Source organism: Uranotaenia lowii, chromosome 1 (assembly GCF_029784155.1).
Source record: "Uranotaenia lowii strain MFRU-FL chromosome 1, ASM2978415v1, whole genome shotgun sequence".
NCBI classification, from domain to species: Eukaryota; Metazoa; Arthropoda; class Insecta; order Diptera; family Culicidae; genus Uranotaenia; species Uranotaenia lowii.
Window position 1 is genome coordinate 61,690,161 of NC_073691.1, and position 25,229 is coordinate 61,715,389.

At 36.2% G+C, this 25,229-nt stretch overlaps 1 protein-coding gene across 1 annotated transcript in view; it reads right to left on the reverse strand.

The window, feature by feature from the left end:
* LOC129740305 (G1/S-specific cyclin-D2) overlaps nt 1–25,229 on the reverse strand; it is a 192,003-nt gene that overhangs the window by 90,546 nt on the left and 76,228 nt on the right. The window contains exon 2 of the mRNA XM_055731945.1: nt 13,760–13,981. Within this exon, the coding sequence (XP_055587920.1) occupies nt 13,760–13,981 (222 nt within the window). The remainder of the gene's footprint in view (nt 1–13,759; nt 13,982–25,229) is intronic.

Consider the following 25,229-nt stretch of genomic DNA (forward strand, 5'->3'; position numbering starts at 1 on the left):
GCAATGTCCTGATCAGCAGGAAAAAAATCCCCGTTACGATGTAGTCCAGTTTGGAATCGGAAAATTCCGGGAAAAAAATTGGTGTTATCGGTGCCGACATGGAACGCATTTTTATTGACACCGAAGAAAACTTTTAAAAAATTGAGAACACATTCTTTAAGGGTCATTCGAAAGTCGAAGTTGATTTAACGATTGATTGGATGAACTGATTCAACGACTTTTCATGCGAAAACCATTTTCTAGCCGAGAGCTAATAGGAAATCTCGAAATTCCAAGAAATTAGTACTGTTTACTCAACGTTCAGTCGTTCACCAAGAGACCGCCATCGTCGTTTGCCCAAGGGAGACAAGTTCTCACACTTTACACCTTGTCGTTGTCACACATCCTTTTTCGTCGTCACGCTAGAGCATTCGCAGCAAGCGAGACGTTTCTTCGCTCGATTCTCCGCCGGACAAAGATCCTTCTAGCAAGCAGCTAGAGGATTGTTGTTTGTTGTTGCACGCCACAAAGTGCAAACACACGGCCTCTCGAGGGTCCCCCGCAAGACAAACTTTGTCGGCCCAGGTTTTTCGAGTGATGTTTATGAATGTGTGTAAGTGTGTGCGTCTTCGGGTACACAAACAAAACAACACGGCGGGTGTCGAACCGTGCCGGACAGAACGAATCGGTTCCCACATTCCTCATTGCTTCAGTTGCTCTTCAACGAGTCTCCTTCGTCCGTCGTCGTCGTCATGTCCGTCTTCTTCGGCTGCGTCCCGATTGACTGCGTGAGGGTTCGTCGTCTCCCATCATCAAAATCGTCCAGGATTCTGTCATTCATTCATTCATGAGTTTCGTCTTCTTCTGCCATTGAAGTAGGCCTCGGACCGATTGCACTTTACGGGAGATCTCAGCAGCCGCTGCGCGACAATGTTTTCCTTCCATCACCGAAGGCAAGGCTTGCTTTGTTTATTGGATCAAGCTTGTCGTTCAAACAATTGCAACGGACGGAATCTGCTGCCATCATCAGGGGGATCTGCCCGCTTTCCTTATTGCCCGTAACAAAAATGAGAGGCTTTGCAAAACTCTTTAATCTGGGAAATGATCTCATTGCAGCTCGCCGCCTCCAAACAACAAGACTGCGGCCGTGCAGAGCACGGAAAGGCTGAAGGCTGTGTGTGCAACAATTTAATTTGTTTTAACAACATGTTAATTATCATCTTCTCGCGTCGTCCTCCGAGGGTCGCCCATGTGTACTGCACGCTCTTAAAATCGGCTTTCCTCCTCCTTCTTCCCGTCGTGGCGGTCATCTCAACTCAACTCAACGGTCTCAACTTCTCCCAGAAAAAGCAGATGACGATTTCTACTAAATTGCAAACAAATTTGTTGATTCAAGTCGTCTGCTCGTCCGATCCTCGCGAGTCATCGTCGTTGCCGATCGGGAATCATCTTAGGCTAGAGTATACGTAGAGTGACTTCGACGGTTAATTGAGATTTGAGAAAATAGTTGGGGCCCACTTAGCGATTTTGAGCCCTACTATCATCTCAAACGCATGATGTGCGTTCGCAAACGCCCGAAGCACTCCTCAAAATTGAGTCATGAGCCGTAGACTCATGAAATTAAACGCTAGGAGGACCCCACCTTAAATTTTGCCACTGCCCTCCTTCCTTCGTCGGATGATTAATGATACTCGAGGCCTAGATTTGATCCGTTTCAGTGTTAAATTGATCTATTTGACGAACCGAATCCAATCGTGGCGAAGGCGAATTGTGCGTATAGCGATTAATTACACAACATGGTCGGGTTTTTTCTCTTTTTTTTTTTACAAGCTAGAGCCGTTTATCGGGTACGCATCAAAAAGTGCCCGATTACAGTTATTGTTTTCTTGGAATCTGATGATTAGATGTTCGATTGGAATCTTTGGGATCAAAACAGTTCCAAATGTTAACAGCCTTCCAAATATGGATTCCACAAAATAGGCGAAAGTCTAGTTCTCACGGTTCATACCTACATATGTAAGTTTATGATTTGAATCAACATTTAGCCTATCATTGGCCACATGTCAGAACTGATCAACTGTGTCGCTCAAACTCCTTGAACGGGCCTTTGAGGGTGGCTGTGCCAGAAACGACAAAACATTTGGTCCTTCGAGCCGGATCCCAAACGAGACTTCACGCAACAACAACGCAAAATACCGCAAACAGAGGATTTTTTCTGAGGTCATAAAATAGCAACAGTAATGAATCGATTGCTGATATCTCATGACCTGCCGGAATCCAATTTTCATTCATCAGATATTTAGAAACACACATCGCTCTCATTTCCCCAGAAAATCCATCCTCACAAACGGCTAACAAATCATCGGTCGGAATGTCCGTGTATCATTCATTCCCCGGTTCCTTGGGATCCTTCCAGGAAATTCCGTTTGTTTCGGTTTTAGCAGGCGATCTTCTCTCCCTCTAAATTCCTCACACAATGGATCTGTTTCAAAAAGTTGCTCCTCGAAAAAAAACAGTGCCAAAAATAAACTACCACGATGATTACAAAGAGCGGACCGATTCTACTAGCTGCGGCTATCACTTTAGCAGTTGTTTGTGACTCTGTGTTCCCGAATCACTATCGGTTCTGGTGCGGGATGATTCCACAACAAACGCAACGCTATAATTAATCTATGCAAACTTGTACGCAAAAAAAGCAACCAATGAAAGACATCTAAGCAGGCGACCCGCAGGCCAAAGTTCTATCGGCAACCCGGCATCATCCATCCAAGACAGCCATGGCGTTTGCGAGGAGGAGCGAAGAAGGCGAAATCTAAACCATCATTGCTGCGGCGAGAGACCCCTCACTTAATTATGCAACTTCGTGACCCTTTATTTCGAGACGAATAAATACCGAAACTGGACCTCGGTCGCCCGCAACCATGGTTGCCACATGTACAGATTCTTCTAGGAAAGTATTGATTCTTTAGCTCGTTTTCGGTACAGAATCTGTACGTGCAGGGGACAGATTTTTGAAATTTGGTACAGATTAGAGGAATTTGGTGTAATGCAGCTTTAAATATAACATTAAAATGATTCTGAGTTCATAAAATATTGATGAACCAAATTTATCTCAAGCAGGACGGCAAGTTCAATAGAGAGTTGAGATGAAAGGTCCAACAGAAAAAAATTGAGACTTAGCGTTGGAACGGGAGGTCCAACAAAAAAGTTAGACGAAATAAAATATCTGTATGTTTGCATATTCTCAGTATGAAATTTTGCTGCAAAAACATTTGGTTTTCGTTATATCATTTTTGTGTAGGGGGAGATGTGTAGCCGATAATTACGAGCACGATACTCTCTCAGCAGATAGGCCATTCCGAGTGGGTAATCTCCCTGAATCGTCCCTTAAACACGCACACACACACGACGACTGAGCTGTGATGTCGAGAGCGGTCGTCAGTCGACTTGCAATCTTCAAGTAGAGTGGACGCATGTCTGCCGTTTAGCCAGTACAGCGCGGAGCAAATATTCCACAGTGTACACATATAACAACCTAATATTAATAAAAAAAATTTGTATTAAATTTTGTCGTGAGAGGTGAGCCGATAAATTTAAGACGTGAGACATAAATCTGCAGGGTGACATAAGCCATGGAAGACTTGAGAGGTAAAATGTAGATCTATGACCTAAAAAAATGAGGTGAAGCAAGGTACAAAAAATGTGAGAAATTACGATGTGAGATTTAAGACGTGAGATTCAAGACGTGAGACGCGAGGCGTGAGACTTGATGCGGTAGACGCGAGAAGTTAGACGTAAAATTTTAGACGTGAGACGTTAGAGGTGAGACAAGACAAATAAAAGGTGAGACATGAGATTTTAGACGCGAAACGTGGAAAGAAGAGACGAGAGATTTGGGAAGTAAATCTCACGTTTCTCGTCTCTACTGTTTCCCGTCTTTCGTTTTACATCGAACTCTCACAACTCTAAAATTTTTGTTTTCTAGATAAAACTTTCTCAAGTATAACATTTCATGTCGGCTTCATATTTTACCGGAGCTCCTCACGTCTCACTGCTCATATCTGCTTTTACACTTCACAACATCTCATATCTCACGCAAGATTGCCAAAATCACAAAAGTTTAAAGTACAGATATCCACGTGGCAACGCTGGCCGCAACGCATGAGCCGAGTAGCAGGGACAGGACAATAGCCAAGCTTCGTGTCGTCCTGCCCGGTTAGTTCGGTTATCTCTCTTCCTGGGGTCGTCCGTGGACAAGTTCCAAACCCGTAAGAATCCAGCACCCCCCCGGCACATCTTCCCCAAAACGAGTGCGGCCAAACGATTGAGAGTAAAAAAAAAACAAAGTCAAATCTTGAATTTCTCGCTCTCGAAATTCCTGGAATCGAACCAAAAATGTTTTCACTCCTCTCGCTCGTGTATGGTTGTTATTTTTTTTTTTCTAAGGAGGGTTTCGTTGTTTTAGGAGAATTGGTTGGTGGCTCTGCCTCCTCCACAGTCTCGCGCATACATCCATCCATCCAAACATGCAAATGTATCCGCGCCTGGCCAACCCAGCTGATTGGGAGTTGCGGTGCGCGACTGTCGCCGGCTTTTATCGCGAATCTTCCCGAATACATGCGCAAAAATCCGAAAAAATGTTAGCGAAGAGTAGCTCGGTGCAGCGGAAGGGACCTGTCAAGATAAAAAAAAGACTGCTGGTCGGTTGTTCGGTTCCGTTTCGGCTGTATTTTTCGGGTTTGGGCAGCTGAGTTGTTCGATGATTTCTCGACATCTCGCGACGGCAATGCGGGACGACGATGGCTGTTCGGGTGATCCAAAGGGCTTGCAGCGGCGAGGAAGATTGGAGAGACTTGATATTGCCGCTGCCGCTGCTTGGTTTGGTATCATGTATCGGAGCAGAGTTGGTTCAGCCCAAATAACACCATGAACTTGGGAAGGATGTACGGTTAAAAACATCCATATATTATTTTCGGTGTACTTGAAAGCTGTTCCACCAAATTCCGAACTTGTCCGATGAAACATGGCCCATGTTGGGACCATCGAACATCGAGCAGTGATTTTGTCATGCGACTGTATAGGGTTTCTGGAACCAGTGCCGATCGAAGATGTTTGAGATCGATCTACAAGCCAGTTTGAGCTTGCAACTGTTTTGTAACCCTATTAAAAAATCTCGTAGCTCTATAAAGGACAAAATTATCTATCAGTTGAACGTAAAATCAACCAAATTTTATTTGCACCATTTCGCAAAAATCATGTGAAAAAACGCACACACATGTTCATGTATCAAAGAACTGGGTGTAATATCTATGTAAGTCGCTGATAACTTCTTCTATGCGACTACTGAAAATGCCTAGAAAGGCAAAAAATTCCCGGTAAAATATGCTTCACCTAAGCCCAAACATCAGCACCGCATCAGAATAGGGCTTTTAGAACCGTTGTCGATCAAGGAGGTTTCAGCACATTTGGTTAATTCTAAGAGATCGCTCGAGAACTCTCAATAAATTCCGAGATAATTTGTTCTAGCGAACTGCGAAACTACAGAATACACTTTTTTGGCCCTAACATTCATGCACAAGCAAAGATTGCTCTTCAAATTTGTTTTTATCTAGACGTAATTTCACACATTTCCTTTAAAGATAGTAAATAGGTACGAATTGCATCCTAAAATTGTTAAGAGCAGAAGAGAGGTATATCAGGGTTTCTGAAACTGGGGTCGATCGAAGTTCTAGAGGTCGATCAACCAGTGTTTGTTTTAAAACTCTTAAGATTTTTGACCAATTTGAATAAATTCTTCTAGCTCCACGAAGGAAATTTTTTCCTATCGTTTGAGCTTAAATAAAATAAGAGGTATATCAGGGTTTCTGAAACCGGGGTCGATCGAAATTCTATAGAGCAATCTACCAGTCAGTTTTTCTTTTATAATACTTATGATTTTTAACCATTTTCGATAAATTCTTCTAGCTCCTTGTAGAACAATTTTTCCTATCGTTTGAGCTTAAATTGAGCAAAATAAGCTCACTCAGTTCCGTTTAAATCATGCGAACAAATGCACACACACAAACGCACAAACGTTTTCAATCAATAGGATAAAAAAAATTAAATGGCTTCAAACAAAATTTTTAAAACATCATCATTTGACTGCAAGATGGGCCGATCTGTAGGATTGGTCAACATTAAAAATTGTTTACAATATTTTTTGCATGGAAAAAGTGGCTTTAAACATCTTTCGACTGCCTACTATCAAGCTAGTAAAGTCAATAGACCCTCTCAAAACCTACCAAGAATGACTCAAAATGATTTGCTAAAGCACTGTTGGCAAATACTTGACAGCTGGTATGTGGTGAGATTTCTGCCTTTGGCGATTGCTATACATATCTCATAATCTCCTGCTAAATACCGCTCCAGCTTTCCCTGCTGCAACTATTTGCAGTGCAACATTTTCGAGAGGTCACATTTCGCTGACTTCTCGCGTCTACCGACGACGGCTAGCTTCTAGTTAAAGGGTGCATTCCTGAAGATCTACTCGAGGAGAACCGGACACGCTGCAAAAACACAGAGCCGCGATAAGAATCACTCCCCATGGCCATCATCGTCAGGTTCAGTTCTCGTGGGCCCAGAGTTTTTATTTTCAATTTTCATTCAACCAAACTTCCCTACCCGGACGCGCTATCAGCTGACGAAGGTTTCAGAGTGCTTGCACACGAATGAAATTTTTCCTTTTTCCAGAAACAGCTGATAGGCGCCACCGTGTGCCGATTGTGGAGCCATCTAATCGCTTCGGTCCAGATGACGATGACGCGGACGACGACGACGACGATGGATTGTGTGATTAGGATTGTTAGCAACATTTTATTAGCGATACGCAGAAACTCGAAGCGAGACGAATTCCTTTAAAAAACTAAACGCTCTCGACGACCGAGACGCGTACGAATTAACCTCTGACCGCTAAAACCCTTTTTCTGTTCATTCAAATTAATAAACTACACGGCTACTGCTGCTGGCACAACCATTAGGATGAGACCCGTATGGACTCTTTCAACAAGCTGAATTAATTTCGGATGAACCGCTTCCGAGAAGTCGGTTGACCATCATCAGCTAAAGCGAATGGCGGCCGCACACCGAGTAAGCCAAACGAACCGAATAAACCTTCAATTAATCCTGGCTGCCGGGCAGCATCTTCGGAGACACGAGACGGACCCGCCGCAATTCAAGGTCACTCCAAATCAGCAGCAACAGGGACAGAAATTGTAACTCTTCACCGCCCCAATGTCTCGGGCGGGTGTGAGCACGCTCTAATGGAAGAGAGGAAAGGACACGTTAATTATACGGCCCAACACAGTCACAATTGCCATCAGGGAAAGTCGTCTGGTTCCACTTAGGACTCTTCGGTGTGAGGTTAAAATCTGGAAACGGATTAAAACATTCCATCCCGCGGGGTCCTGTGTTTGCGCAAACACAAATTTTACCGACTCAGACTCATCCCCTGGAGGGATGTGGAGCTGCTGCTGCCCTATTGGACATTCCGTGGGAATGAAAGCTTGTTTTATTTTGGGGGGTTTCTTGGTTTTTTTCTGGTTGAACCTTTAAAACAGCATTCGTTGCCACCGAAGAAGCTGGGCCAACTCGACGACTTGGCATGCAAATTATGTGTGTGTGCGCGCCAGGGTTAGGGTTTACAAAACCGGACCCAATGGAGCTGTATTTGGTTTAAAACTTGGTGAAGTCTACTCATTAAACCATTGTTTGACTACTAAGAGAAAGTTCAAAAAATTTAATCAGCACAAGACCATCAATCGAGCAAAATTACCAAATAAAAATTTGTGAGGCTTTGGAAACCAGCGAAGGTTCCTATTATGGTTTGAGACCCCTCCCCTTTTCTGGAAGGAGGAAGTTAACAAAAGTAACATGTTAGCATAACATCAGAACTGATCATGCAAATGGAACCAAATTTGGCATGGAAGTGTATTTGGATGAGAAGAATATTTGCATAGAGGTTTTGCCCCCTCCCCCTCTTTCTATTTGGTGGATAGAAAGGAGAGAAGGGGTCTTCCATATATTTTTTTCGTAGTTCTTGCACTAATCGAGGAAATCAAACCAAATTTGGCATGGGAGGATATTTCGATACATGATTAGTTTCCATGATAGTTAGAAACCCTTCCCTCTATCTAGTGGTAAGATTCCATTTTTTTCAGAAGTTGAAAACTAAACGAGCACTTGAAACCAAATTCAGTATGGCAGGGTATTTGGATACGTTAAATGCTTCTTGTTTTATCTTGATTTGAGATCCCTCCCTATCTTATTTTATTAATTTTATTGGTTTTATTTGTTTTATTTATTTTATTCATTTTTTTTCATTTTTTTATTTTGTTATGAATTAATATTTTTTTTATTTTTATTTTTTTAATTTTTTTTTCTTTAATTTTTTTTATTTTTTTTATTTTTATTTGTTTTTTTTTTTATTTATTTATTTAAGGACCTTTTTTTGACATTCAGGTCCAATACTGTTTTTGCGTTTACAGAATATGCTTAAATTTTATCATACAGCTGAATTGTTTTAAGATATTCTAACACTTTCTTCGCCATTTCCTTGTTATCTGCTAGAGCTTCGCGGAGGTTTCCCGGTATACCGTTCTTTTCCCGATCCTCGTCTAGTTGAGCACAAGTAGCAATAATGTGCTTCACTGTCATGGTTTCGTTACATCTACTGCACCGCGGCGGATTAACTTTGTCCATATTTGTTTTTAATTTTCCCTTCTTTAACATTTTTTCTAATTTTTTTCACCAACTCTTTACTTCATAATATATCTTTTATATTTATTTTATTTTTTATTTGATTTTTTACTTTTATTTTATTTGTTATTTTTATTTTATTTTTTATTTTTATTTTATTTATTATTTTATATTTTGAATTTGTTTTGGATTTTCTATTTTTAATATTTTATTTTTTAATTTTTGGTTTTTTTTCTATTTTTTTATTTATTTTAATTTTTTTTTTTATATTTTATTTTTTTAAATTTTTTTTAAATTTTATTAATTTTTTTAAATTTTTTTTAATTTTTTTACTTTTTTATGATTTTTTTAACTTTTGTTTTATTTTATTTTACTTTTTTTTTATTTTATGTTTACTTATTTTTGTTTTTTAAGGTTTTTTTTTAAATTATATTTTTATTTATTTTTCCATTTTCTTTATTTATTTTTTTATTTTTTTATTTATTTTTTTTATTTTTTTTATTTATTTTTTATTTTTTGTTATATTTGTCGTTTATTTTTTTAAATTTTTTTATTATTTTCTTTTATTTAATGTACAGACCCCGTTCGATTTTGGCAACACGCTCGTACATTTTGTGTTGCCAAAATCGAATGTTGCCAAAATCGAACGGTTTTTTTTCTTCACTTTTTTATCAGTTATTTATATTTTATTTTTTTATTTTATATTTTATTATTTTTAATTTTTTTTACTTTTTTATTTTTCGTTTTTTAATTTTTTGTTTTTTAATTTGTTTTTTAATTTTCTATTTTTTTTTATTTTTCTATTTTTTTTTATTTTTCTATTTTTTTTTATTTTTCTATTTTTTTGTTTTTCTCTTGTTTTTTATTTTTCTATTTTTTTTTATTTTTTTTATTTAACTATTTTTTTTTAATTTAACTACAGACCCCGTTCGTTTTTGGCAACATTCGATTTTGGCAACATTCGATTTTGGCAACATCCGATTTTGGCACATGTGCCAAAATCGAACGGTTTTTAGAAGCGACATTACCTTTAAGTTTTTTCTATAACGGGACTGATATAATTTAGACAAACACCAACAATATGTTTTTAAGTTCAGAAATGGTGATAGAATACAACAAAAAAATCAAAAGTTTTTTAAAAAAAATTTAAAGTACTCAAAAATTACAAAAAGTTGAAAAATTAAAAAAAATCAAAAACAAATACAAACAAAAGACTAAAAATTACAAAATCAAATTAAAAATGACAAAGAACGACAAAAACAGCAAAAATGACAAAAAAAAACAAAGATTATGAACAAAACAAAAATAGTGCAAAATGCATCAAAAACATGAGGAAAAAAACTATAAAAATTCTAAAAATGGTCGGAAATTGACTTAACTTAACGTTAATGATTATTAAAATAGTTATTTTGTAAAAATAAGAGAAAAAAGTTTCAGAAAAAAAACCGTTCGATTTTGGCAACATTCGATTTTGGCAACACAAAATATTCGGGCATGTTGCCAAAAACGAACGGGGTCTGTATTTTTTTATTTAACTATTTTTTTTTATTTTACTATTTTTTTATTTTTCTATTTTTTTAATTTTTCTATTTTTTTTTATTTTTCTATTTTTTTTAATTTTTTTTATTTTTCGATTTTTTTTATTCTTCTATTTTTTTTTTTATTTTTCCATTTTTTTTATTTTTCAATTTTTTTTTATTTTTCTGTTTTTTTCTATTTCTTTTTTATTTTTTTATTTTTTTATTTTTTTATTTTTCTATTTTTTTATGTTTATATTTTTTTATTTTTCTATTTTTTTATTCATCTATTTTTTTATTTTTCTTTTTTTTATTTTTCTATTTTTTTTATTTTTCTATTTTTTTTATTTTCTTATTTTTTTTTATTTTCCTATTTTTTTTTATTTTCCTATTTTTTTATTTTTTTATTTTTTTTTTATTTTTCTCCTTTTTTTATTATTCTATTTTTTTTTATTTTTCTATTTTTTTTTTAATTTTTCTATTTTTTTTGTTCTTCTATTTTTTTTATTTTTCTATTTTTTTTTTATTTTTCTATTTTTTTATTTTTCTATTTTTTTATTTTTCTATTTTTTTATTTTTCTATTTTTTTTAATTTTTCTATTTTTTTTATTTTTCAATTTTTTTGTATTTTTTTTTCTATTTTTTTGTATTTTTTTTTCTATTTTTTTGTATTTTTTTTCTATTTTTTTGTATTTTTTTTTCTATTTTTTTGTATTTTTTTTTCTATTTTTTTGTATTTTTTTTTATTATTTTGTATTTTGTATTTGTTTTTGATTTTCTATTTTTAATATTTTATTTTTTAATTTTTTTGATTTTTTCTATTTTTTTATTTTTTTATATTTTTTATTATATTTTTTCATTTATATTTCTATTATTTTAGTTTTGAGTTTGATTTCTTATATAATTTTTTTGATTTTCTTTTTATTTTTTATTTGGTTTTTTATTTTTTTATTAATTTCTATTGATTTAATTTTTTTAATTCATTTTTTTTATTTTTTTTATTTTTTTTTTATTTAATTATTTTACTTAATTTTTTTTCAAATTTTCTATTATTTCATTTTTTATATTTTTTTATTTTTTTTATCATTTTTTTAAATTTTATTTGTTGTATTTATTCATTTTTTTTAAATTTATTGTTAATTTTTTTTAAATTTTTTTTATTTATTTTTAATTTTTTATCGTTTTTTTTATTTTTTATTATTTTTTTTTATTTTTTTTATTTTTTTTATTTTATTTTATTTTTTTTTACTTTTTTCAATTTATTTTTATTTCATGTTTACTTATTTTTGTTTTTTTAGGTTTATTTTATTATATTTTTTTTTATTTATTTTATTTTATTTATTTTTTCATTTATTTTTTTATTTATTTTTTTATTTATTTTTTTTTATATTTTTTGTATATTTTTTAATTTTTTTTTATTATTTTCGTTCATTTAATTTTTTTATATTTTTTATTTTTTTTACTTTTTCATTTTTCGTTTTTTATTTTTCGTTTTTTATTTTTTTTTTTCTTTTTTTTTCTATTTTTTTTTTCTTTTTTTTATTTTTTTTTATTTTTTTTTAATTTTTTTTTATTTTTATTTTATTTTTTTCAATTTTCATTTTATTTTTTTTTATTTTTTTTTGTTTTTTATTTTTTTTTTGTTTTTTATTTTTTTTTGTTTTTTATTTTTTTTTGTTTTTTATTTTTTTTTGTTTTTTATTTTTTTTTTTGTTTTTTATTTTTTTTTGTTTTTTTTTTTTGTTTAGTTTTTTTTTTTTTGTTTTCAGATGCAGTTTATGGGGATTTAAGCCGTAATGGAATTACAACTTTTAAATGCATTTTCTGGCCTTTAGAAGCGTTTTTTCTCGGAATTTAGCACATAAATCGGGATCTCATCTTTAAAATGCATTTTCTCACCTTCAGAAGCGTTTTTTTAGGGAGAAGAGTTGGGTGAGGTTTATATGACTTTAGACTGAGTCGACTTGGTGTCATTTTTAAATTTCTCAAACCCCGGGGTTGCAAAAAATCATGCATCGTTTTGGTTCAAAATGCATCCATAATTTTTTGCAGGTTTTTTAAGTAACGTTTACATGAGTAAGTTGAACTTTTAGGTTTGAATTGGAAAATAGAATATTTTGTACTGAAAAATCAACATAATTTTTGTTTCTACTATGGTACCGAGCCTGCTTACGGTTTTTGTGCCAATTTATAAATTCTCTAAAGGAAATTTTCCGCTGAACAACTTTGTCCAAGACCGTAACTTCGTATCTAACTAGGCAAAAAAGTTATTAGCTATTTAACAGGGGTTTATTTTTATACAATACTTCACGAGGCATTAGCAGTGATGTCAATTGAATTTATTGTTTGTCAATGCTAAAAGACATTCCCCATGTTAAACAGCTAATAATTTTTTTTGCCTTATTAGATACGAAGTAACGGTCTTCGACAGAAATGTTCAGCGGAAAATTTCTTTTAGAAAATTTATAAATTCACAAAAACTATAAGTAGGCTCAGTTCCACATAAGAAACAAAAATGATGTTGATTTTTCAGTATAAAATGTTCCATACAAACGTATAAGTTCAAATTTACTCAAGTAAACGTTGCTTAAAAATTCTACAAAAAATCATGGATAAGTTTTAAACAAAAACGAAGTTTTTCAGACCCCAGGGTTTGTGAAATTCAAAAAAGATCCCAAATCGACTCAGTCCAACATGACTTATAGACCGTATTGTTATGTCAAAATTTTGTAGTGTTCAGAATTTGATAAAATTACATGAAACATGCTCGAATTTTAACTTAACTTATTTTGTATGGAACCCCCGCAATTATTTTCAAACTAAAGTAATGAAAAAAAAATTAATTTAGAGGTCACAATGCCTTCAGAAATGATGTTTAATAAGAAGATTGACATTAAATTGAGACTTTCTAGTCCGTCGTCTGTGGATGGCAAAAAAAACAAACAAAAGCGATATCACTTCAGAAAATCTACCTTCAATACCATCCAAAATGGCACAAAAGCTTCCGAGTGTCATCACTAAAAAAAACTTAACAAAGCAAACAAAACCTATCTCAAATCCGATCGATCGCGGTCGCCAGTTTGCAAACTGGGAGGTCTCCATAAATTATTTCTAATTGACACATTTTCTGCATCATTTGGCATCCGGCAGCAGCATCGTTTCCGATGCACAAACTCTTAGGTTTTATAGGAGCTTTTTGGCAAATGTGTGAATTTCTTGCGCCATTTAGCGAGTCAGCGATCGATTGGAATCATCTTCTTTTTAGCTGTATTGAAGTGCGATTGAAGAAAAAAGGGGAGAAGACGAACAACATTTGAAATCTTTTTGGAAAAGGTTCGGAAATGGATAATCGGTGATTTGAATGGCTCCTTGATCATAATGAAAACAAAAAAGAATCTCTTTAACGAGTTCGGAATCTCAACATACGGGTGTGGAATTCGACAATTGACCTTCTTTGATTGAAAATGCCCAAGAAAGGGTGATTTTAATGACAGAATTTTAAAAAAAAATGTATCGGTAAGCCTACTTACGATTAGGTCCTTCTTGGTGATACTGTGATCGGTGTAGAATACTAAGAGCTCCACCGGGAGCGCCTTGTAGCTGGGTTCCCGCAGCTTCGAGGCCAGCAGCAGACATGCGGTGGCCAGTATTTGCAGATGTGTCTTTTTGATCGGTACCAGGCTGAGAAATCGATCCATATAGCTAAGACTGAGTAGCGAGACTTCTTCCTGGCAGTTTTGTTCCTCGCATATCTGCAACGAATGAAAAATAAGAGAATGGTTAAAAAATGGTGCTTATTTACACAAACCGCTGTCAACAAAGCGCTTATTAATATTCAATGAACCGTGTTCGGTGTGCGTTCCAAAACATTTCTCCAAACACCTCCCTCCTAAAAATTGCTGTAGTTATATCGATAAGTCTGCGCACACACAGGAAGAGAGCTGTTGCGCTAACAACATTCCGATATCTCGATGGCTCTAAGCTGGCTTCAAAAAGGCACGCAGGAGAAACAAATTTGCCATCTCGAAACGCGTCCCCCGCCTTCCCTTGACTTGCTCCTTCGAAGCCATACACACTGCTGGTGTCAGTCAATATTTACTAAACGCGCAACATTGTGATCACAGTGTATCTGCGAGAAGGCGACGACGATGACAATTTGCCCGGCAGAGAAAGCAATCCGCCTAGAAGGGTCACCTCTCGTTTGACTTGGCTTATCACACGGTGAGAATCGACCGTCACAACTTAATCTTGAAAGCAGCTGTACGACACCGGCCGACCCTCAGGAACATCAGGACATCGAAACGATTTTGCCAATATTTACCTGCGTCCAAATGCGTGAGCCGATGCTCAACGGTTTATCAACGGATTCACACCGTCCGTTGACAACGTTTGTCCAAAATAGAAAACCCATTCATAAGGCATAGAATGACAACAATCTGAATGCGTGCAACTTGATGATTGTCTTTCGAAAACGAAGTGGAGGCGGAAATCTCCTTCAATAAACATGTCACTCCACGGCACGGTGCGATTGCAATTGTCGCGAAAAGTTTGCACAAACTGACACCGGCCGCGCAGGATGTTTGCCTCTATCACCACTTTGTCCAAGAGCAGGGTCGGCTTAAATTATAGCCGACAGATAGACCTAGCGATTGATACAGATGTTTTGCTGACCGCGACGCCAGACTAGTGCATTTGCATCTTTCGATCGACATACCTGAGCTGGTATCGTCGGAGGAATTTATGCCATCGCGGAAACCTTTAACTATACTCATATGAGCGATTGTTTACACTTTGTCTGAGGTCAGTTCTCCAGTCGGCTAAGCTAGCCTAGGTTAGGGCTGGACAATGTTGCCAATCGATGACGGCATCCGTAACACATATGTTTTGTAGACGGTTTCGATAGTTATATTTGAATGCACTAACGATTAGTTCTGTGGTTAATGAGGGAAGTGATGATCTTGAATGGGTTTAGAGGTTCTTAAAAGTATAGATATCTTTGTGGCCTCTGGAGTCCCACAGAATCATAAGAAGATCAAGGCAGTTCTAACAGCAGAACTTTTCAACAGCAGGATCACAAGACCTGAGATAGATTTGAAAAAGGATGCGACTATATAGCCAAGGTCATTGAAAGACGGTGAAGGCCTACAGATAACCTGATAGGTCTTGTGAGCGCATATAGCCTTCATGAGGCAAAATACCTTAAAGAAGGCTTCAAGAGGGTCGGAGGTTGCATGAATTGGTGTCGTATATTTTTAGAGTGTCTAGAGGTCTTCAGGGTAATTCTGAAGGAAGAATGTCTGAACCGAACCACAAATCTTCAGATATCATTAGGGCTGAACCGAACCACAAATCTTCAGATATCATTAGGGCTAAGGCCTAAGGACTACGGTCTCAGAGCGCTTTTAGTCTTCAAGAAGAGAAAAAACCTTAAGATGACCGAAGGTGTTACCGCAGATGATCAGAAAGTTTTGGAGTTCTCCGCTGTGTACTTGCTTCATAGACCTCTAGACCGTATATCTAAAGGTCTATGAAGCAAGTATCACAGTATCATAAGAAGACCAGGAATGTACTGAATAGAGTACCTTGAAGGCTACTGGATAAAATCAATCAATAAGTCATAGCATTTAATGTAACGCCACTCCTCGGATTTTAGATTCTGAACGCACCATGCCCCTTGCAATTTTTGTTTAAAACCTTTCAATAAACAGACAATCGGTAGTGCCTTACTGTACGGTTGAGGTTCCCTTCTCTAAGGCTCAGGCTCAACACCCCTTCTATGGCCACATGTCATCTGTATTGAGAAAATAATTATCGATCATTTACTATCGCACAATTACACGATTTATTGTGTGATTCGATTCGCTTCGATTCACGAAGCCGGTCGTGGTCGACGAGTGTGTATCTTTTGTGTGCGTGTGTGGCCAATCAAATCGCCCGAAATCTTTCGCCATTCCGCGATCATTCGGTTTACGACCGATCGATCGATCGATACGAGCAATATCAAACCGGTTCCCACACTGCCGAATCGATCGAATCAGGCTGCTGCTGCAGGTTAGTTGCCGGCCTGGCCGGGATCACCCGGTAGACCCCGTCGTCTTCGGTCGTAGCAAGCCTTCGGCAGAGCCTTTTGAATTATTTAGAGAAACACAGAAGAACCCCGCCGATCGGTTGACCGACCCAGAGAAAAAAAATTACCCATGATCACCGATCGACCGATCGGCTGATCGATCGATCGATTGATCGATCGATTGACCATGAAATGATACGAGCAAAAATTTCAAACACGCATTTGTGTTTTCGGTGTTTGGTATGTGCTCTCTCTCTGTCTCTTTTGGCTTTTATGACAAGGACCCTGGCGAGAGGGAAAGTGAGAATGTTTGGGGTGATGGCGAGAGGTAAGGGCGCAAGTTTGATAATAATAACCTGCACCAACGATGATCAAGATTGTGCCGTAATAATATTGCGCTCGATGCGCGAAAAATCAAACGAATCAAAAGACCGCAACAGCAGCATAGCAAACGAGAAACTTTGGACCCCTACGATTAATTTGAATTGTTCTTCATGCAACAAAGTAATTTGGGAATGGGAGTGGGCAGGGGAGAGAACGATTTAGCCTCAGGAGAGTTGTGAGCCATTCAAACTTAGAATTGGAGTTTTTTTTTTTGAATAACCCTTTTTAAGAACAAAAGCTTCTAAATCCTGCTATTTTACAGGTTAAGGTTCTTTGAAGATCACCGGTAACAACACTATATATGTGCGACATTCCAATGATTTCTGTGATTTCTATGATCTAATCAATTTGATCTCCTTTCATGTGTCCGACTGCCTATAGATCTCTATATCGAAGGTTTTCTAGCTTCCCTTTCTCTGCCTTTCGAATACTTTAGGACATAGACAAGGACAAGGGAAAGAGCGAGGACAAGAGCAAAGGCAAAGGCAAAGGCAAAGGCAAAGGCAAAGGCAAAGGCAAAGGCAAAGGCAAAGGCAAAGGCAAAGGCAAAGGCAAAGGCAAAGGCAAAGGCAAAGGCAAAGGCAAAGGCAAAGGCAAAGGCAAAGGCAAAGGCAAAGGCAAAGGCAAAGGCAAAGGCAAAGGCAAAGGCAAAGGCAAAGGCAAAGGCAAAGGCAAAGGCAAAGGCAAAGGCAAAGGCAAAGGCAAAGGCAAAGGCAAAGGCAAAGGCAAAGGCAAAGGCAAAGGCAAAGGCAAAGGCAAAGGCAAAGGCAAAGGCAAAGGCAAAGGCAAAGGCAAAGGCAAAGGCAAAGGCAAAGGCAAAGGCAAAGGCAAAGGCAAAGGCAAAGGCAAAGGCAAAGGCAAAGGCAAAGGCAAAGGCAAAGGCAAAGGCAAAGGCAAAGGCAAAGGCAAAGGCAAAGGCAAGAACAAAGATAGGATAAGGATAAGGATAAGGATAAGGATAAGGATAAGGATAAGGATAAGGATAAGGATAAGGATAAGGATAAGGATAAGGATAAGGATAAGGATAAGGATAAGGATAAGGATAAGGATAAGGATAAGGATAAGGATAAGGATAAGGATAAGGATAAGGATAAGGATAAGGATAAGGATAAGGATAAGGATAAGGATAAGGATAAGGATAAGGATAAGGATAAGGATATGGATAAGAATAAGGATAAGGATAAGGATAAGGATAAGGATTAGGATAAGAATAAGGATAAGGTTAAGGATAAGGATAAGGATAAGGATAAGGTTAAAGATAAGGTTAAGGCTAAGGATGAGGATAAGAATAAGGATAAGGATGAGGATAAGAATAAGGATAAGGATAAGGATAAGGATAAGGATAAGGATAAGGATAAGGATAAGGATAAGGATAAGGATAAGGATAAGGATAAGGATAAGGATAAGGATAAGGATAAGGATATGGATAAGGATAAGGTTAAGGATAAGGATAAGGATAAGGTTAAGGATAAGGTTAAGGCTAAGGATGAGGATAAGTATAAGGATAAGGATAAGGATAAGGATAAGGATAAAGATAAGGATAAGGATAAGGATAAGGATAAGGATAAGGATAAGGATAAGGATAAGGATAAGGATAAGGATAAGGATAAGGATAAGGATAAGGATAAGGATAAGGATAAGGATAAGGATAAGGATAAGGATAAGGATAAAAATAAGGATAAGGATAAGGATAAGGATAAGGATGAGGATAAGGATAAGGATAAGGATAAGGATAAGGATAAGGATAAGGATAAGGATAAGGATAAGGATAAAGATAAGGATATAGATAAGGATAAGGATAAGGATAAGGATAAGGATAAGGATAAGGATAAGGATAAGGATAAGGATAAGGATAAGGATAAGGATAAGGATAAGGATAATGATAAGGATAAGTATGAGGATAAGGATAAGGATAAGGGTAAGGATAAGGATAAGGATAAGGATAAAAATAAGGATAAGGATAAGGATAAGCATAAGGATGAGGATAAGTATAAGCATAAGGATAAGGATAAAGATAAAGATAAGGATAAGGATAAGGAAAAGGAAAAGGATAAGGATAAGGATAAGGATAAGGATAAGGATAAGGATAAGGATAAGGATAAGGATAAGGATAAGGATAAGGATAAGGATAAGGATAAGGATAAGGATAAGGATAAGGATAAGGATAAGGATAAGGATAAGGATAAGGATAAGGATAAGGATAAGGATAAGGATAAGGATAAGGATATGGATAAGAATAAGGATAAGGATAAGGATAAGGATAAGGATTAGGATAAGAATAAGGATAAGGTTAAGGATAAGGATAAGGATAAGGATAAGGTTAAAGATAAGGTTAAGGCTAAGGATGAGGATAAGAATAAGGATAAGGATGAGGATAAGGATAAGGATAAGGATAAGGATAAGGATAAGGATAAGGATAAGGATAAGGATAAGGATAAAGATAAGGATAAGGATAAGGATAAGGATAAGGATAAGGATAAGGATAAGGATAAGGATAAGGATAAGGATAAGGATAAGGATAAGGATAAGGATAAGGATAAGGATAAGGATAAGGATAAGGATAAGGATAAGGATAAGGATAAGGATAAGGATAAAAATAAGGATAAGGATAAGGATAAGGATAAGGATAAGGATGAGGATAAGGATAAGGATAAGGATAAGGATAAGGATAAGGATAAGGATAAGGATAAGGATAAAGATAAGGATATAGATAAGGATAAGGATAAGGATAAGGATAAGGATAAGGATAAGGATAAGGATAAGGATAAGGATAAGGATAAGGATAAGGATAAGGATAAGGATAAGGATAAGGATAAGGATAAGGATAAGGATAAGGATAAGGATAAGGATAAGGATAAGGATAAGGATAAGGATAATGATAAGGATAAGTATGAGGATAAGGATAAGGATAAGGGTAAGGATAAGGATAAGGATAAGGATAAAAATAAGGATAAGGATAAGGATAAGCATAAGGATAAGGATAAGCATAAGGATAAGGATAAAGATAAAGATAAGGATAAGGATAAGGAAAAGGAAAAGGAAAAGGAAAAGGAAAAGGAAAAGGAAAAGGATAAGGATAAGGATAAGGATAAGGATAAGGATAAGGATAAGGATAAGGATAAGGATAAGGATAAGGATAAGGATAAGGATAAGGATAAGGATAAGGATAAGGATAAGGATAAGGATAAGGATAAGGATAAGGATAAGGATAAGGATAAGGATAAGGATAAGGATAAGGATAAGGATAAGGATAAGAATAAGGATAAGGATAAGGATAAGGATAAGAATAAGGATAAGGATAAGGATAAGGATAAGGATAAGGATAAGAATAAGGATAAGGTTAAGGATAAGGATAAGGATAAGGTTAAGGATAAGGTTAAGGCTAAGGATGAGGATAAGAATAAGGATAAGGATAAGGATAAGGATAAGAATAAGGATAAGGATAAGGATAAGGATAAAAATAAGGATAAGGATAAGGATAAAGATAAGGATATAGATAAGGATAAGGATAAGGATATAGATAAGGATAAGGATAAGGATAAGGATAAGGATAAGGATAAGGATAAGGATAAGGATAAGGATAAGGATAAGAATAAGGATAAGGATAAGGATAAGGATAAGGATAAGGATAAGAATAAGGGTAAAGTTAAGGATAAGGATAAGGATAAGGATAAGGATAAGGATAAGGATAAGGATAAGGATAAGGATAAGGATAAGGATAAGGATAAGGATAAGGATAAGGATGAGGATAAGGATAAGGATAAGGATAAGGATAAGGATAAGGATAAGGATAAGGATAAGGGTAAGGATAAGAATAAGGATAAGGATAAGGATAAGGGTAAGGATAAGGATAAGGATAAGGATTAGGATAAGGATAAGGATAAGGATAAGGATAGGGATAATGATAAGGATAAGGATAAGGATAAGGATAAGGATAAGGATAAGGATAAAGATAAGGATAAGGATAAGGATAAGGATAAGGATAAGCATAAGGATAAGGATAAGGATAAGGATAAGGATAAGGGTAAGGATAAGGATAAGGATAAGGATAAGGATAAGGATAAGGATAACGGTAAGGATAACGGTAAGGGTAAGGGTAAGGATAAGGATAAGGATAAGGATAAGGATAAGGATAAGGATAAGGATAAGGATAAGGATAAGGATAAGGATAAGGATAAGGATAAGGATAAGGATAAGGATAAGGATAAGGATAAGGATGAGGATAAGGATAAGGATAAGGATAAGGATAAGGATAAGGATAAGGATAAGGATAAGGATAAGGATAAGGATAAGGATAAGGATAAGGATAAGGATAAGGATAAGGATAAGGATAAGGATAAGGATAAGGATAAGGATAAGGATAAGGATAAGGATAAGGATAAGGATAAGGATAAGGATAAGGATAAGGATAAGGATAAGGATAAGGATAAGGATAAAGATAAGGATAAGGATAAGGATAAGGATAAGGATAAGGATAAGAATAATGATAAGGATAAGGATAAGCATAAGGATAAGGATAAGGATAAGGATTAGGATAAGGATAAGGATGAGGATAAGGATAAGGATAAGGATAAGGATAAGGATAAGGATAAGGATAAGGATAAGGATAAGGATAAGGATAAGGATAAGGATAAGGATAAGGATAAGGATAAGGATAAGGATAAGGATAAGGATAAGGATAAGGATAAGGATAAGGATAAGGATAAGGATAAGGATAAGGATAAGGATAAGGATAAGGATAAGGATAAGGATAAGGATAAGGATAAGGATAAGGATAAGGATAAGGATAAGGATAAGGATAAGGATAAAGATAAGGATAAGGATAAGGATAAGGATATGGATAAGGCTAAGGATAAGGATAAGGATAAGGATAAGGATAAGGATAAAGATAAGGATAAGGATAAGGATAAGGATAAGGATAAGGATAAGGATAAGGATAAGGATAAAGATAAGGATAAGGATAAGGATAAGGATAAGGATAAGGATAAGGATAAGGATTAGAATAAGGATAAGGATAAGGATAAGGATAAGGATAAGAATAAGGATAAGGATAAGGATAAGGATAAGGATAAGGATAAGGATAAGGATAAGGATAAGGATATGGATAAGGATAAGGATAAGGATAAGGATAAGGATAAGGATAAGGATAAGGATAAGGATAAGGATAAGGATAAGGATAAGGATAAGGATAAAAGTGAGGATATGGATAAGGGATAGAAAATAAATGAAAAAAAATTAAATCACAAGGAGGAGGTTTATGAAATGTTTTAGTGAGTGACGAATCTTCGATGTATACTAAACTTTGTACAGGTTTGGGGTTTGAGGTCAAAGGTTGTGTCTTTTTAAAGCAGAATCTGGAAAAAATAATCCAGCAAGATATCTTAAGACTTTTTAGGAAAACCAAATTTTCCATGAACAAAACGACGACAGTGAGTGAGCAACTTTGAAGATATAATTGGTAGCAATATTTTTCATTGTTGTAAAGGACAAAAAAGATACTGATTGCTCTGTTCTAACGAGATTAGTTCGACAGTTCATATTCCACGCCCTGTGCCAAATGTCTCCCACGGCAACACGGATAATTTTAATGAAGTGCAAAGTAATCAACAATTTCGGGAGGTTTTGGAGCTCAATTTACAGCAAAAAGTGATAAAAATCTCGAACAGTCTTCAGAAAAAACACCGATAGCACGCACGCATCTCGCTGCTACGCACAATACGCTACTAGAATAAGGTCCAAAGAAGGTGGTTCTCGCATAAAACTTTGAACCATAGCTTTGGACCAACATTCTTACTGTTCATGTTTGTTCGTACTCGTAAACCGAAAATCAGCGAGTCGGCTTAATTAAAAGCGAATAAAATAAAACAACTCGTTAAAGTGCGTTGAACAGGGGAGATAAAATAGAAATAAACCAGAAGAAACCAAAAAAAAAACGCCGGCCGCCGTCTTTGCGTTTCGGGTACCCTCCCTCTCAGTAGGTTCCCTCCGCTTGTCTACCGATCCATCAGTAATTCACCTCTAAAGTACCGTGAACCATTTGGATTCGGATATTGAACGCAGCGGCGACTCTAGCTTGGCACTGATGACAGACAGACAAACAAGCAGCGAAAAAAACCACCACGCATAGCGCATGGTGAATCAGAAATTGGTCGGCCGCCCGGCCGGCCCCTTCAAATTTGCGGATACGCATCGCGCATCAAGGCTTCTTGCCTCGCGAAAACTTGTGTGCAAACTTCACGCACCAACCGAGCTCGGGGGCCTCGCAAATTCATCAACTGCCTGTCCTCTTGGTGAGTTGCCTCTCGTAGACATCAGAATCGACGCGGGGCTAAAGGAGTTCGTCCGATCGCGCGTCGCCGTCACTTTGTTTTGTCTTGGTGCGTATTGCGTATTCGTTTCACTTTTTGGAGGGTCTCTTACGCCATCGCCATAGACGAGGGACGATCATTTCCGCGAGGTGTTCCTCGCTTGCCCGGCCACCTAACTATAGCAGACTTGTCTAGAGGCCACTGTCTGGCGCTTGTCTGACTGAGCCAGCCGGCCGCATAGATTTTTGGAGCCCTGGGGGTCGGACGCGTTTTTTTTTTTTGCGCTGTCCGTGTCATTGATCAGATAAAGACCCCTCGCGAAAAATTTGTGAAGGTCTCTTTCCGCGTGGACGGCGACGACTTTTTTCGTTTGATTCAGGCTTCTTTTAGAGCTAATTGTGACACGATTAGACGATCGGTTATCATCGATTGATTTGGATAGAGTCCGCCCCAGCGTCCATTGGTTAGAGCCGAAAATGGGAGAAATTCGAAATCGCTCCTCTAGTTCTCAAAAGCGGCGCGATGTTGTATGTTTCGATACGTTCCGACGAATTTGCATAATTTTGTCATTAATGCAATATTCGTTTTGAATAAGCGAATCAAGCTGGCCGGGGCACAGTGATCAAAGAACGTAAAAATAATTGGAAAAAAATGTTTTTTAAGCAAATTTTGAATGTAGAATGGATGTTAAAGATTGTAGGGATTGATACTCAAATCCAGAACTCAATAAGAGGTCCTCACCGGAGCTCAGATTAAAAAAAAAACAATAAAAACTAAGAAAAGGAATTTAAGTCATAACTCAGGATTAAAACTAAGATTCAAATCTTAGAATGAAAAATATTCGATGGAAACTCTAATTCTGAACTTAAATTCACAATCAAAAGTTTTTAATTTAAAGCTTATTTTGTAAAGAAATTTAAAGAGAGGTTTCAGAACTCACATTTGGAACAAAGGTAAAAAGAAATCAGATACAGAACTCAGACTCGAATTCATAACTCGGAAAAAAAACTCAGATTCGGAACTCAGTTTCAAATCTCATACTCAGAACTCAGGATCAATTCATACCCAAATCTCAGATTCAGAACCCAACATCGAGACTCACAAACCGAAAAAAAATTTAATTTCAATACTCAGTTTCGGAACTCAGTTTCGTAACTCAGTTTCGGAACACAGTTTCAGAACTCAGTTTGGAAACTTAGTTTCACAACTCTTATCAAGAACCCATATTAGTACTCAGCTTCAGAACTCAGATTCAAAGCACAGAATCAGAACTCAGATTTCAGTTCCAGATTTTTTTTTCAGAACACATATTCTAAACTCGGATTCAGAATTTAGATTCAGGTTAAGATTTTTTTTCGAGGGTGAAAACATATGGTTAATCCCTCTAAAAATAAAGCGTACAAAAAAAAAAGGTTAAGATTTTGATTTCAGATCCCGAACTCAGATCAAGAAGTTAGATTCTGATTCGGAACTCAGCCCTAGAACTTCGATTCAGATTCCGAGTTCTGAAAATTCAAAACTCAGAAAAACATTCAAAGCTTCCAGTCAGAACTCAGATTCGAAACTCAGCTTCAGAAAAAGATTGGAAATTCACATTCCAAACACAAATTCAGAACTCAAATTGAGAACTCACATCCAGAACTTACACTCCCAAGAATAAACAGAACCAAAACTCAGATTTAGAACTCATTCTGAATCCGGACTAAGATTTCAGTTTCACTCAGATTCTGATTTCTGGTTTAGCAACTCAAATTAAGAATTCAGGTTAAGAACTCAAATTTATAACTCGCATTAAAAAGTCATATTCAGAACTCAGATTCAGAACTAACATGAGTTCTGACTCATATTGAGAACTCAGTTATGGAACACGAATTCAGATTCAGATTTTAGTTCAGCTTTGAGGTTCAGATTATAGATTTAATGTTTCAGTTTTAGGTTTCAGATTCAGATTTCAATTTCAGATTCAGATTTAAAATTTAGATTTCAAATTCAGATCTCGGTTTTAAAACTTAGATCTGATTCGGAACTTAGTTCCAAAACTCAAACCGGATACTTAGATTCAGACCTCAGATCTCAAAACTCCGACTAAGACCGAATAAGATTGAAATTTCAGAACTCAGTTTCAGAACTCAAGCTCTTTTTTTTCGGGGAGTTTTTTCGGCTTGCAGTCTTGTTTTTAGCAAAAACGACGTATTGATTTACGTTTCCAACGTTTCGATCCTTATTGGATCTTCTTCAGGG